Genomic DNA, 15436 nt, shown 5'->3' with positions numbered 1-15436 from the left:
CAAGTCCAACATCACTTTTCCTTAGTGATCCAATGAAAATTGGTGTGTCAACATGATTATGCTGTAGCTAGACTATATTATATATATTATATCATATATATATATATATATTTTGCAGGAACACTTTTGTGCTTTGCTTCTATTATAACAGTTCAAGTTTTTATTATGCCAATTTTAATTTTTATTATGACAATTTTAATTTTTATTATGACAATTTTAATTTTTATTATAATTTTAATTTCTATTATGACAATTTTAATTTTTATTATGACAATTTTAATTTTTAATATGACAATTTTAATTTTTAATATGACAATTTTAATTTTTAATATGACAATTTTAATTTTTAATGTGACAATTTTAATTTTTATTATGACAATTTTAATTTTTAATATAATTTTAATTTTTAATATGACAATTTTAATTTTTATTATGACAATTTTAATTTTTATTATAATTTTAATTTCTATTATGACAATTTTAATTTTTATTATGACAATTTTAATTTTTATTATGACAATTTTAATTTTTAATATGACAATTTTAATTTTTAATATGACAATTTTAATTTTTAATGTGACAATTTTAATTTTTAATATGACAATTTTAATTTTTATTATGACAATTTTAATTTTTAATATGACAATTTTAATTTTTATTATGACAATTTTAATTTTTATTATAATTTTAATTTCTATTATGACAATTTTAATTTTTATTATGACAATTTTAATTTTTAATATGACAATTTTAATTTTTATTATAATTTTAATTTCTATTATGACAATTTTAATTTTTATTATGACAATTTTAATTTTTAATATGACAATTTTAATTTTTATTATGACAATTTTAATTTTTATTATAATTTTAATTTCTATTATGACAATTTTAATTGTTATTATGACAATTTTAATTTTTAATATGACAATTTTAATTTTTATTATGACAATTTTAATTTTTATTATAATTTTAATTTCTATTATGACAATTTTCATTTTTATTATGACAATTTTAATTTTTAATATGACAATTTTAATTTTCATTATGACAATTTTAATTTTTAATATGACAATTTTAATTTTTATTATGACAATTTTAATTTTTATTATGACAATTTTAATTTTTATTATGACAATTTTAATTTTTAATATGACAATTTTAATTTTTAATATGACAATTTTAATTTTTAATATGACAATTTTAATTTTTAATATGACAATTTTAATTTTTAATATGACAATTTTAATTTTTATTATGACAATTTAAATTTTTATTATGACAATTTTAATTTTTAATATGACAATTTTAATTTTTATTATGACAATTTTAATTTTTATTATGACAATTTTAATTTTTAATATGACAATTTTAATTTTTAATATGACAATTTTAATTTTTAATATGACAATTTTAATTTTTATTATGACAATTTTAATTTTTATTATGACAATTTAAATTTTTATTATGACAATTTTAATTTTTATTATGACAATTTTAATTTTTAATATGACAATTTTAATTTTTAATATGACAATTTTAATTTTTAATATGACAATTTTAATTTTTATTATGACAATTTTAATTTTTATTGTGACAATTTTAATTTTTAATATGACAATTTAAATTTTTATTATGACAATTTTAATTTTTAATATGACAATTTAAATTTTTATTATGACAATTTTAATTTTTAATATGACAATTTTAATTTTTATTATGACAATTTTAATTTTTAATATGACAATTTAAATTTTTATTATGACAATTTTAATTTTTAATATGACAATTTTAATTTTTAATATGACAATTTTAATTTTTAATATGACAATTTTAATTTTTAATATGACAATTTTAATTTTTAATATGACAATTTTAATTTTTAATATGACAATTTAAATTTTTATTATGACAATTTTAATTTTTAATATGACAATTTTAATTTTTAATATGACAATTCAAACAGCTTAATTAATCTATAAAATGCTTGCTAATTTTCTCATTTCTATAAAATTTTACTACTTTTTTAACAAATTTATCAATAAAATAATATTTAATTTAATTGTAAAAGTGATTTTTCTTAAGTAAATGTAATCGTTTTTATTTCATCGTATGAAAGCTCAGTGCAATATGCAACAGGTAAGTCAAAATAAATTATGTAAAAAGCAACTAATGTTGAATAAAAAAAGAAAGTGAATTTTCATAAAAACTGAGATGCACGTTTGCCAAGAATTAAAGATAAAACTCTTATCTGAACCTTCAAGATGGCCTTAATGTGACATCATTAAAATAGTATTTTTTGATTGATACGTATACAATGACACGTCCACCATCTTTATCATAAAAATATTTGTCATGTACGTTTTTGTAGTAGCTTCAGATTATGACCTATTAAGCATTGAATTTTAATATTATATTTTTTGTTGTTGCAGAGAAATAAATACACTGCACTGCACCAATTTGAAAGAACTATAAATAATGTATATATGCATGTTTACAGAAATGAAAATATTAAAATATAGGTTATTTCCAACATTGTATTCTGAGTGTATTTAATAGTCAGACTACCAGACAACTGATTTATGAAAAGGAATTTTTAATTAATTCAGATGGAAAACAATTTGTTTATAGTGTTTCTGAATTTTTGAGATGAGGATTGGTTATTCGTATTATTTGGATTCATCAGACTACTGGTCTCATCTTGAGTGTGATTTTCACAATGTTTCAGTCGATATAACCCTGATCTTCTTCAGGTCGAACTCAGGAATGTTTCTATTGAACTCAGGAATTTGAACGGCATTTCGATCAGAACACTTTATTTACTTCATTGCAAATTTCTTAGGACTTCTATCCAGTCATGGTTGACGGAACAAGAGCCTGCTACTCTCGTAGTTTGACAGAAATATTTTCGAGTTCAACAAGATAAACCTGAAAAAGGTCAGAGGTTATCTCAACTGAAACGTGAAAATCACACTCAAGATGAAAACAAATTGAAAATTTGAAATAATTGAATATAAAAAGTATGTTAATTACATATTAGCAAGAACACAGGAGATATTTTGTCTCTGGGAACAATTTTGCTGTTGACAAAAGTCTTTAATGAAAGATATCACTTTTCAAAACATGTCGATAATGCTTTAATCTGAAAAAAAAAAGGATTTTTAAAAAAGAATAGTGAATAAGGAGTGTGAGAAATTTAAATTCAGCAAACTTCAGATATGTCCAAATGTCTCATATAAGAAAAACAGCTTTGAAAAACGCTGAAATAAGGTCACATCTATTATCAAAACGGGAACAAAAAACGAAGTTGATACTAGAAAATATCACTGAATTATTTTCAATCCTCTTATAATATTCTTCATTTGTTCACATAGCAATCTAACCATAACCTCGGATGGCTTTTAGCCATGATAAGTAATAATTTACAAAAAATAATAATAACTAAGTAGCAAACTATTAACCCACATCCTTAAGAAAAAAAAAAGGAAGACTTTTGAAAAAAAAGAAACGAAATAATTTGCAGATAAATTTGAAGGTCACGTTAGTTCCAATAACTAAAGCAAATTGTTTAAACTAAAAAAAAAAAAAAAAAAAGACATCGATTTTTTTTAGTTGTATGCGAAACTGATACAATGCACTAAATAATCTTCCGGTAGAGTCTCAGAATGGATTCAGTTCAGATTATTTCTAAGTCACATTTTTAAAAGAACAAACTTAAAAGCACGCACGAAAAATGGGCATAATCTTTCGCTCTAGCATTTATAAAACAAAGTTAGATAAAATGCATTTATAAAACTTAATTCATTTTCTATAAAAGATTTTAAATATCTGTAAAAGATTTTAAAATTCAATGTACACGTATTTTTTAAAATTTCATTAAAGATACATTTTTAAAATATATATTAAGAGTTACCTCCCTTGAATATTTAGTAAACATCAAATCGTGTTTATAGCAATAATAAAGTCGTTTTATTAATTAGAAGCAAACAGAATGTTTGATAACAAAACCAAACGACGATGGTAATTAAAGATACCTGATGAATATCTTGTTTGAATAAAATTCGAAATGTAACAAATGTGAATTGTTTTTGTATGTTACGAAGATGTAATCTGCAGAAGGAGAAGGCGGCCATCTTTGTTTCTTTCAGGATAAGATAACTCTTAACAGAAAAGCGTTACAAAAAGGATAGGTTTTTCTTTTTTGAGTGGGATGAAGAGTTTTTCCTCATCATGTAGCACCTTTTAATGTCCATCTTATAAGTAGTAGATTGTCTCCTTAAAGCAGCTCTGCATTGACTCACTTATTAATGTCCTAAATCTACCGAATGAATTTCACTTTCATTCTGATGTTTCACAAGTCATCATATTTCTTTTCCTTGATTTTTCATTGACTACCGATAAAACATTTTCTCAAATTCAAGGAGCAGAGTTTTGTTGTAATTGATAACTCTTGCCAGTGCGAGGCAACTAAAAATAAAATAGGTTTAAGGCTCTCAAAATTTGTACTAGAACTGTCTGCAAGGCCTGTGTTGCTATGGTTAGAATACTTGAAAAAGTCAATTCTAAAAGAAATATTCTCCTGAAGGTTGAAGGTTCAATTCTCAGTGTGGGCAACTGAAAGATACAATTGTTAATCACTTAGTTAATTGCTTAGTTAATTACTGCTTTCTAGTCATGGCTGACAGAATAAGAACATGCTATCTCTGCAAAGTAAATAACGGGTTCTGTTCAAAATTCCATCCAAATTCCTGAGTTCGACAGAAACATTCCCGAGTTTGACAAAATACACCCAAAGAAGTTATGAAGATTTCATTGACAAAAACATGAAAATGGCACCAAAGATGAGAACTGCAGTCAAAACAATCCAAATAATGCAAATAACTAATCCTCATCTCAAAAAATTCAGAAACGTATTGTCAGGAGTTTCATTTTTTTTTTTTTTTTTTTTTTTTTCACTTTTCTATCATGCATCTGAAAGAAAAATCACAAAAAGGCTAAAGTTGTGATCTCATATATGCGGTTTAACTATACACTGTTTGTTGATACTAGAAATGCGGTTTACCTATACACTGTTTGTTGATATTATATTGCTGATGTTAGAAATATTTCTATTTCTATGAAAATAAATCCTCAAATAAATTCAATTGTGGATGAGCTCTTCTGTTAATGTTGAACTTTGCTTTTCTTTCTTGTTTTGTTTTGATGCGCTTTCATCAAAATAAAAAATAAGCAAAGAATTATGAAAACATAAATCATGAAATAAAAACCAATGGCTTCTATCCCAAATTGGACATAATATTACTTGTCTCCTTGTGTTTCTTCAAAAATGCACAACAGAAATTCTGCTTAAGCTCAATTTCAAATAATGTCTCTGATCGCTCGATACATATTTAGTCTTCTCCTTTCCTTTACTTTTATTACAACAATATTTTAACGATTACAAACGCTCATCATATATATGGTTATTATTATTTGCAACTTTTGCATTTTGTTATCATGTGTTTTACACAGTACAAGATCAACATTCAAGTAGAGGATGATTCTATTTTATTCTGTATAGCCGTTTTCTTACAAAAGAGACACTGCTAGCCATTCTCTGTTCTTTTGTTATTTCCTGGAAAAGTGCTAAACTGAGCTCCAATCCCTGATTCCTCCTTGTAAGACATTCACAGTAAGAACTGACTTCACTACCACAACTTTCTTTTCTTCCTCTATGTGTGTAATATTAAACAGAATTTCCATTAGTAGAATTTTTTTCCAAGAACTTCACATCTGTGGAGCACATTACCATGCGACTGCTTCCCTAAAAACTACAAGATGGTCATCTTTAAATCCAATGTCAACAAATATTTGTCACAAACCTTTCCCATAACTAATCCAATTGTGTTCATTCCATTCATCATTTTCAATCCTCTTATAATATTCTTCATTTGTTCACATGGCAATCTAACCATATCCTCGGGTGGCTTTTAGCCATAATAAGTAATAATTTACAAACAATAATAATAACTAAGTAGCAAACTATTAACCCACATCCTTAAGAAATAAAAAAAATAATAAAAAAAAGAAACGAAATAATTTGCAGATAAATTTGAAGGTCACGTTAGTTCCAATAACTAAACCTAAAAAAAAAAAAAAAAAAAAAAAAAAAAAAAGACATCGATTTTTTTTTTAGTTGTATGCGAAACTGATGCAATGCACTAAATAATCTCTTCCGGTAGAGTCTCAGAATTGATTCAGTTCAGATTATTTCTAGTCACATTTTTAAAAGAACAAACTTAAAAGCACGCACGAAAAAGGGACATAATCTTTCGCTCTAGCATTTATAAAACAAAGTTAGATAAAATGCATTTATAAAGCTTAATTAAAAAGGTTTTAAATATATAAAAGCAAAATTCAATGTACACGCATTTAAAAAAAAAACAATTTCATTAAAGATACATTTTTAAAATATATATTAAGAGTTACCTCCCTTGAATATTTAGTAAACATCAAATCGTGTTTATAGCAATAATAAAGTCGTTTTATTAATTAGAAGCAAACAGAATGTTTGATAACAAAACCAAACGACGATGAGTAATTAAAGATACCTGATGAATATCTTGTTTGAATAAAATTCGAAAAGTTAGCAAATGTGAATTGTTTTTGTATGTTACGAAGATGTAATCTGCAGAAGGGGAAGGCGGCCATCTTTGTTTCTTTCAGGATAAGATAACTCTTAACAGAAAAGCGTTACAAAAAGGATAGGAGGAAATAATATTATTGGACTTAGTTGTCAGAACGCCGGTCAATATTGATAACCTTGCGCACCAGGATGTGTACATGGATTTGTGACAGAAGTGGTGGCATGGGGGAGATAGTTAATAACTGATTGTTTAGTGTTTAGTGTGCTGACAAGTAAATAAATAAACATTGCAAAAGGGAAAGAGACGAAACCATGGGCGCGGTTTTACAATTTGTCATTGTTCTGAGGGTGACAATCCTTTTTGTTAAGAGATTCGTTCATTTTCTCATCTCATAATTTAGGACGCTAATAATGCTGCCAGTAAGTTTTCATGGGGCGATTTACAAAAACATACTTTTTTTTTTTTTTTTTTTTTTGAGGAGGGTATTCAATTATAGAACTTGTATAGTTTTTAACAGGTGCTTTTTGCAGTTTAATTAACCCTTTTTTCATAAGTAACGCAAACGCACTGACATTGATCGAGCAGAAGAACCATTTAATGTTTCCCAAAAATTTTGCTTACTTGGGGGGTGCGGAAGGTGTTGAAATATTCAATTTTTTTAATTTTCTGCTCAGTTAATGTCGGCGTGCTATTTACAGAAAAACGGTTACTTAAACTGCAGAAGCACCTGTTAAATTCTACATCAAAGTCTATAATGACGAACGTGATGATGATAATGAGACACTGCATGGTCTGGCTACTGCTATCATCACTATCATTGCTGTCAGTGTTGATTTGAGCAAGAGAGAGCTGTAGGAGATTGTGTAACAGAGAGTCTGTAAGAGATGCTGTGATGATGGCAAGTCCTGCCACCATATCGATGGAATAATTTACTTGCCAAATTTAGTGTTTGGTCAAGTTATTTGAAACTCAAAATTAGTTAAAAAGTGTATGATTGATTTTTTCCTTTGTTTTTCTCATAGAAATTCTACAGAAGGACAACTTTGTTCTTTGATAGTGATTAGTCTTATTTGTCATAATAGCTGTTCCCCTGTAGCAGAGTTTAGTGTCTCTGTTGAAAGTAAGTATGATAATGACTTGGTCGAACCGGATCAGACTTGCTCTGTGAAGGGTCAATCAATCAATTCAAAACAACTTTCACTTGGTGCGCACAATCATAGAGGGGTTAGAAGACAACACAGGAACTGTGCTGATCAATTTAGATCAGTCCAAAGCGTTTGATAGGGTCGACCATGGTTTCTTGGAAACTGTTATGGAGACCGCCGGCTGTGGTCCGGACTTCCACATACTTCTGTATTGCAATCCTGCAGTCGTGATACAAGTAAATAGTAGGTTGTCGGAGTTCTTTAAGGTGTCTCAGTCAGTGCGCCAATGTTGTCCGCTGTCGCCTCTGTTGTATTGTTGTATGTCCTGGCATTGGAGCCCTTCCTTTCCAAGTTAAAGGGCAAGGCGACTAGACCAGTCCTGCACGGCATAGCTCTACCTGGTGGCAAGTTTGCCAGGGTGTCAGCGTATGCTGACGATGTCACCATGTTGCACGTTGCACGATGTATCGATATTAAAGCGGTGATGGAGGTGATCGCTGAGTATGAAGAAGTCACAGGGGCCGTAGTCAATCGCAGCAAGTCCGTTGGCCTGCAGTTGGGCGCTTGGTCATGCTCGAATGCCCTTCCAGGTGAGTTCGGCTGGACAGATGGCCCGGTAAAGTGTGTGGTCCGGGCCTGAACTCCAGCTGGACAAAAATTGGTCAGAGGTACAGACAAAGGTCGAATCGTCAGTTTGGATTCACAGAGGGTTGTCCCTGAAGGGTCATGCGGAGGCACGCGCAACTTACGTCTTTCCACTAATCCTTTACTGCTTGTCAGTACTTCCCCTGCCTGTGGACTGCTGTAAGGCTTTAGAACAACTTCTTTGGAAAGGGGGAAAGACGTATGTCCGTAGACAGGTCTGTACACAGAAACTTAGTGAGGGAGACTTGGGAATACCTGACCTATTAAGTCACAAGCACGCAGAAAGGTTGGCGTTCCTGAGTCAGACACTGCTTGAGGAATTGCACTGGTACCAGTTGTGAGCAAGCTTTCATGCAACTCATATCCACCCCTGCCACTGAAAGTCGCAAAAGACCGGTGGGGGAATCGCGGTTCCTCTCCAAATGCCGAGCTACCCTTAGGGCATTGCCGGGGTCCAATGACCTTGAACTGCCTAGGAATAGGCTATATCAGGATTTAGTGGTGGGGATTGCAAAGGATCCGATGGTTGAGCAGCTACATGTTGAGGGAAGAGGTTTTCTCTCAGTGGAATTGAGCGCCAGCCAGAAGCTACCTAAATAATTCTGAGTTTTCATTGATATGGAAGCTTCTCCAGAATTCGCTGGGACTGCAAGAGGGATGAATACGTTCCCTTTTGCTCCCTCTACGAGGAGGACGAGGATGAAACAAGGGATCATGCCTTTTTTCTTTGCAGCAGAGTTCGGAGGCTCTCGGAGTACGTCGGAGAGGTAACGGCTCGCATCGACCCCGAGCAGTTGGTGTCACTTGATTTGGCATACGTCGTCAACAATATGGACCCACCGTTTACTGAGGAGAAACGGTTGGTGTTTCTCGTGATCCTAGCTTTTGCTAGGTTAGTGATATAGCTTACATATCTTAACATTGTCAATGAGGTTGAATCTGTTTTGGATTGGGATCTGGTCGCTTACTTTAAGCATCAGCTTAAAGTAAAGATCAGATGAGCTTGGAAAAGATTACATCGCATAGACTTTGATAGGAGATGGGTGCACGATACTAGTTTGTGCATCCGATGAGGTGCTAGGTTTAAGTTTGTTTTCCCACCCTAGTGATATTGGTCAGGCGGTGCTAAGGTTCTATGGAACCCAGCTCCAACAAAGCTTATTAGAGTAGGGTTAGTTAGGTTTTTACCACTTCGAGTGGAAAATACTTTATTAGGTGCTAGACTAGGGCAAGTATGATAGTTGATCCTGTCCCAGATTTTATTATTCATCGGCACTAGGAGAGCTTCCAAAGATGTCCAGTCCACCCTTTGTTTTGTCCCCGGTCTGATTCCCCAATATGTACATCTATCTTGGAAGACGCCTACCATTCCCTATGTTACACATCCCCATCTTATTTGCTTTTGAAACATCGCCCTAGGTCCTCCACTCCCCACTAGGGAACGATCTGCTTACTTTCGACCTTTGGGACCGGCAGACAGTGAGCACTCCATATTTAGAAGTAGGTTGGGAGAATCCCTTACTAACCTGCCCCCATAGGCATTTTATTTAGTTGTTTTCTTTTTTTGGGTGTATCTTAGCTTGCCCTCCTCCCCGTTATCTCATCCCTCATTTATAAAATTTAAATTAAAAAAAAAAAAACCTTTCTGTTTGTATATACATTTTTGTTTTGTTGAATTGTAAATAATTGTTTTTCCAGATCCTGTAAATAAAGCCATCACATAAGCTGGGGAGATTTTAAGTAGATAAACTCCATGGAAAGAATGAGGTATGATGGTGATAGTGTCTTAGTGTAGGGAAATTAATAAAGTCTTTTGAAAGACATAGCTTATAGTTTAGTATGACCCTCGACCCCCACATCCCCAAACTAGCTCCATGCCTAAGTGTCTTAGAGCCAAAATGAGGCTCTGGCAGTAGATAATGCCAGGGCCGGGGCCAAGCACTAAATAATTTGTTTCCGGCAAATGTCCAGAAACAATCAGCTTTGATCAATGTGGAGTTTCTCCTTATATCAGATAATTGCTATTCAATTTGGACAATCCCCTTTTTATGGGAAGCTGGTCCCCCCCCCCCAACATCTTGGGGAAACAAAACCAGTCAAAATTGGGTAAAGAAACTCAAAATAAACTGCCCCACAGTAATTTCTATTTGACCTCATTAAAATCTGCCCCACAGTAAAAGTTCACTCCACTACTAATATTTGATCTCATTAAGTCATTAAGTGTGGGCACCTGTCAATTCTTAATACTTAAATAAATTCAAACGTGTTTCAATTACTCTTTCTTGCTGGGCGAGCCGTTAACATGTCACGTTTTTTTCACACTTTATTTTCAAACTTCGCCTCAAGGCTTCGGGTTCGATCCTACCTACCTACCAAAACTTTTTTTGAACTCCCTCTCCCCTCCGACACAAAGAACTGGGCAACGATTTTTTAAAGAAGTTTTAACATTGTTTCTTTTTTATATAATATTTAAACAGGGTTATTACTTTGCTTATTCTTTTGTTTTGATTTAAACCCCCCGAGCACACACACCTCTAAACACCTGGAAACGCCGGGTACCCCCGCTAGTCAAAATATGTGTGTTGTGGAGATCTGATTTTGGCCTTCAAACACTGTTATTTTGAATATTTGTCCAGGAAAACCCTGACCAAATATGCAAAATATCTTCGTGCCAGGTCCTCATGGCAAGCCATTGTCAACAGCAACATCCAATAATTGTGTTTAGTAATTAAATAAGTGTGAACGATGATGTATATTGTAGAATCACAGTTGTACAGGCATATTTGCAATTGAATAAATGGTGACCTTGATATTCATATAATTTTGAAAGTCATGTTCAAAATGTCGTGAAATAAAAAGCATTTTGCTAGAATAACGTACACTTATGACCTAAAGATACAAACCGTTGGTCTCATGCTCATATGTATCATATACGTCATAAAGGATTATGTTTAATTTGGTTGATTCTTTTTTTCTGGCTGACCTAAAGTTTGTATTTACCCAAAAAATAACATTAATTTAATAAGACAAATGATAAGGTAAATATTTGCTAGAAATAGAGTAAGAAAAAAAAATAAGTATCTAAAATTTATTGATGGAAATATGTGTTCTTGGTAAAAAAAGAAAGAAAAGAAAATGGTATATAAAACACTATTGTATCACCTATAATGGAATGGCTCAGACTATGAAAACGGACTTGAAACCATTTCTACTTCAATAAGATGAGAATGATAGTAAGCAAAAATTTAATAACGCAAAAATACATAAAACAACATTAATAGTTAAAAAGAACAATAATGTTCTTGCTCATACAGATCATTCAAGATTTAGATAAAGGAAATATCAAATATGAATGATGAAGTGAATTTAGCTCAATTCCTACAATAATTGTGGAATCAATTGAAGATGAAAACACTTTAACAGATTCAAGTATTGAATAAACAAATAACAAACAAACCATCACCTTCCATTTCCCCAAAGAGAAAAATATACACAGGTTTTTATTTTGATAAAAAGACAAAAAAATATTTTTGATGCATCTGTACATATTAATAGACATGAGCATCATATTGACCAAATGAGTTGTGATCTTTGTATGGAGGAACATTCTAGAAAGTTTTCAGTTGCATATCTAAAGAGTTGTGCTTGACAAGTCGATTTTACTTTTCAGTTCCAACAACTTCATCCAATCGTATAAAAGAGGTTCAATGACTGTATCAAGCAACTCCTCTTTTACTAAAATACAAATTTAGTGTAAATAAATGAATGAAATGAGAATTTTGTCTTTTGTTTATACTTTCTGTAGTTTTATTGTAGTGTAACTAATTCACTACTTGAAGCCTCATCAGTAGGATTTAATGTATGGATCATGATGTAAAATGAGAAAACAGAAAGAGAAGATGGATGGCACAACATTTTTTGCAAACAACAGTAAAATGTGTGCACAAAAGTATACAATATATATATATATATATATATATATATAATATATACATATATATATATACATGCATATACATGCATATATATATACACACATGCGTGCACACACACACGCGCGCGTGCGCACATATATACATATATAAGCGAGATAAAGCACTGATAGAATTCAGATGAAAATCATGATAGATATTACTTGAAACTTATATATATATATATATATATACATATATATATATATATACACACACACACACACATACACAGACATACATATACATACATAGCACTGTTGATTGTTCCAGACAATGTACAAAAAGACATGTATGATAAAAAAAAATCCATTCAGCAAACAATGTAATCAATGTGTGAACGTGGTAGTAAATCGAAAAATGTATTAAAGAAATCAATTCAAAATGTCATTCGATCTACTGTCTTTGATGAAAAGTTGAGGATTGCGTGAAAGAAAGAATTTAGTTGCTAGACAACCACTTCTGTGTGTGTGTGTGTGTGTGTGTGTGTGTGTGTGTGTGTGTGTGTGTGTGTGTGTGTGTGTGTGTGTGTGTGTGTGTGTGTGTGTGTGTGTGTGCGCAAAATCCTTAAATTTAGTGAGTAGAGTAGCAAAACAAGATCTATCATTTTGTTATCAGTGTTAAAATTGAAAATCTTAAACTACTTCAAGTTCAATGTTAATAATTTGTAACTTGTTGCAGTTGTTATGGCAACGTAATGACGTCACGTGGAGCTTATTTTGATTTGTTTTAAGACTGAGTTTTTATGGAAGTACAATTAAATGGTAGAACACATAGAAAATCATCAAAGCAGAAGAAACAAACATAAATATAAAACATAGTGAAATAATAAATAATAATAATAATAATAATAATAATAATAATAATAATAATAATAATAATGAAAACGGCTGAAATATTAAGTAAAACCCTTGAATGCGGAGAATAATACAAGAAGACAATATAACGAAAAGGCATTACAGGGAATGAAGAACACCAAAGCTGCATATCTACAAGTTCTACACCCCCATTATGCATCTCCTCCCCCATTTTCTCATCAGCGTTCCTCCCAATAGAAAAGTGATACCAAAGAGCCGAGAAGGGTCAAGAAGGATTGAAAGACCGAGGTGAGATCGCTGGCTGGACAAGCGCGAAGAGAACTGGGACCTTGGGGAGGCTTAGTGCAACTCAAATTCCAGTATAAACCAATGGCCACTGCCAGCGAGAAATCAATGGTAAGAGGCTGTTGCGATGAGGCAAATTCATTTGCAAATGCTATTTAAGGAGGTGGATAGACCTGGACGTCTGGGGAGACTTGTTATCACTCAGCTTCCAGAGAACACCACAGGTTTCCAATCAGATCGTTTGTTGACTTTTGTGAAAGCTCCATGTGAGCTAATAATAATAATATTTTTACTAGCTGGACCCGTGAAAATTTCACGTTTTCTTTTCTTTTTTTTTTCACATACACATTATCCCATCACATATCCGTACCTTGAAACATTTACATTAACCCTTTACTGCCCTGGCCGACGAATTCACCCTGTGTACTATTTTTTTTAAATAGTAAATGAAGAGTACGGTAGGTGAAATGTATGCAAATATGTATATACCAAAATCACGATATTAGTGCTCCAAATATTCTCAATAAATACATCTTACATCAGGGACAAAAATTGAACATTTATTTGTTTTTTTTTCATTGTTTATTTTTCTTTACATTTGTTTGAGAGAGAGAGAGAGAGAGAGGGAGCGATAGATAGATAGATAGATAGATAGATAGATAGATAGACACACAGAGTGTGAGAGAGAGAGATAGAGAGAGAGAGAGGGAGACAGAGAGAAACGCAGTTTTCGTTGATTAAAAATATTCTCGCAACTACGACTGATTGCTGTTAGATATAAACAAAGCCAAGAGGATAGAGAGGGAGGGGGAGAGAGGGGGAGATAGAGGAGTGAGAGGGGGAGAGAGAGAGAGGGGGGAGATAGATGGGGGGAGGGAAGAGAAAAAAAAAGAAAAAGTAGTTTGGCCATCAGAGTTTCTGTTTGGCTTTTTTTTTCAAGTTCGGCACTTTTCTGTACGCACGCTCAAGGCAGAGAGAGAGATAGATAGATAGATAGATAGATAGAGAGAGAGAGAGAGAGAGAGAGAGAGACAAACGCGATCTTCGTTAATTAAAAATATTTTAAAATCTGTTTACACAGTTACTTACTAAATGTTTATATTTGAAAGTCAACAACTTCGATAAAGTCAATTTTCCTTTAATTTTCAATTTGGCTTTTTGTTAGCCTTTTTTACTTCAAAAATGTGCCTGCGCTTTTAAATTTGTCCTTCTTTGCTTTTTTTTCTGAAAAATTTGGCTTCAAATAATTATAATAATAATAATGAGAGAGAGAGAGAGAGACAGCAGACAGAGAGAGAGGGGGAGAAAGAGAGACCGCCGTATGCTACTACTAAATTTTCATTTGTGTATGTGCTTATACATTTGTTTAATGATATAGAGGGAGACATAGACAGAGAGCAAGCGAGCGAGAGAGAGAGCGAATGATGGTTTCACAATATATTTTTACTCCTACTACATTTAAAGTTTTTCTTTTTTCTCTCTCTCTCCCTTGAGCGTTCTCTTTTTTTCTCTGCCTGCCTTCAGCGTTTTACATTAGCCTTTGTTTGATGTGTATTCCGCTAATCCAGGAACGAAACATGAAATATTTTTCTAAAAATATATGTTTACTCCTACAACATTAAATTTCATGAAAAAAAAACTCCCACTCTCTCCTCTAGGCATTGTTTATATTTAAGAGAGAGACAGACAGAGAGAGAATGATGGTTTCGCAATATATTTGTACTACTACTACAGTAAATTTCATGAAAAAAAGTTTTAATAGGAGAAAGGTATATATTTACATGTGTGGTTAAATTATCTCCACTGGCACGGTTTTCGGCGGATCTAGGTGGACCCGTGTAAATTTCACAGTTTTTTGTTTCTTTTGTTTTTCTCTCTCTCCTTTGAGCGTTCACTTTTTTTCTCTCTCTGCCTTGAGGGTTCCATTTTTTCTCTCTCTGCCAGGG

The 15436-nt window shown here is 31.8% G+C and overlaps 1 protein-coding gene across 4 annotated transcripts in view; it reads right to left on the bottom strand.

The window, feature by feature from the left end:
- LOC145292027 (succinyl-CoA:glutarate CoA-transferase-like) overlaps nucleotides 1-15436 on the bottom strand; it is a 144401-nt gene that overhangs the window by 89995 nt on the left and 38970 nt on the right. Inside the window, exon 1 of one of the 4 annotated variants that reach the window (XM_080138044.1) lies at nucleotides 6591-6747. The exons of 1 other annotated variant lie outside the window; for it this stretch is intronic. In XM_080138044.1, the coding sequence (XP_079994170.1) occupies nucleotides 6591-6690 (100 nt within the window). In that variant the 5' untranslated portion in view covers nucleotides 6691-6747. Of the gene's footprint in view, nucleotides 1-3033; nucleotides 3075-4034; nucleotides 4155-6590; nucleotides 6748-15436 lie in introns of those variants that run through there. 2 more of the 4 variants (XM_080138046.1, XM_080138047.1) reach the window with 2 other exon arrangements.

Source organism: Euprymna scolopes, chromosome 13 (assembly GCF_053919585.1).
Source record: "Euprymna scolopes isolate OS-2025 chromosome 13, ASM5391958v1, whole genome shotgun sequence".
NCBI classification, from domain to species: domain Eukaryota; kingdom Metazoa; phylum Mollusca; class Cephalopoda; order Sepiida; family Sepiolidae; genus Euprymna; species Euprymna scolopes.
The sequence above is the reverse complement of the archived record's forward strand: the minus strand, read 5'-3'. Positions and strand labels throughout refer to the sequence as shown.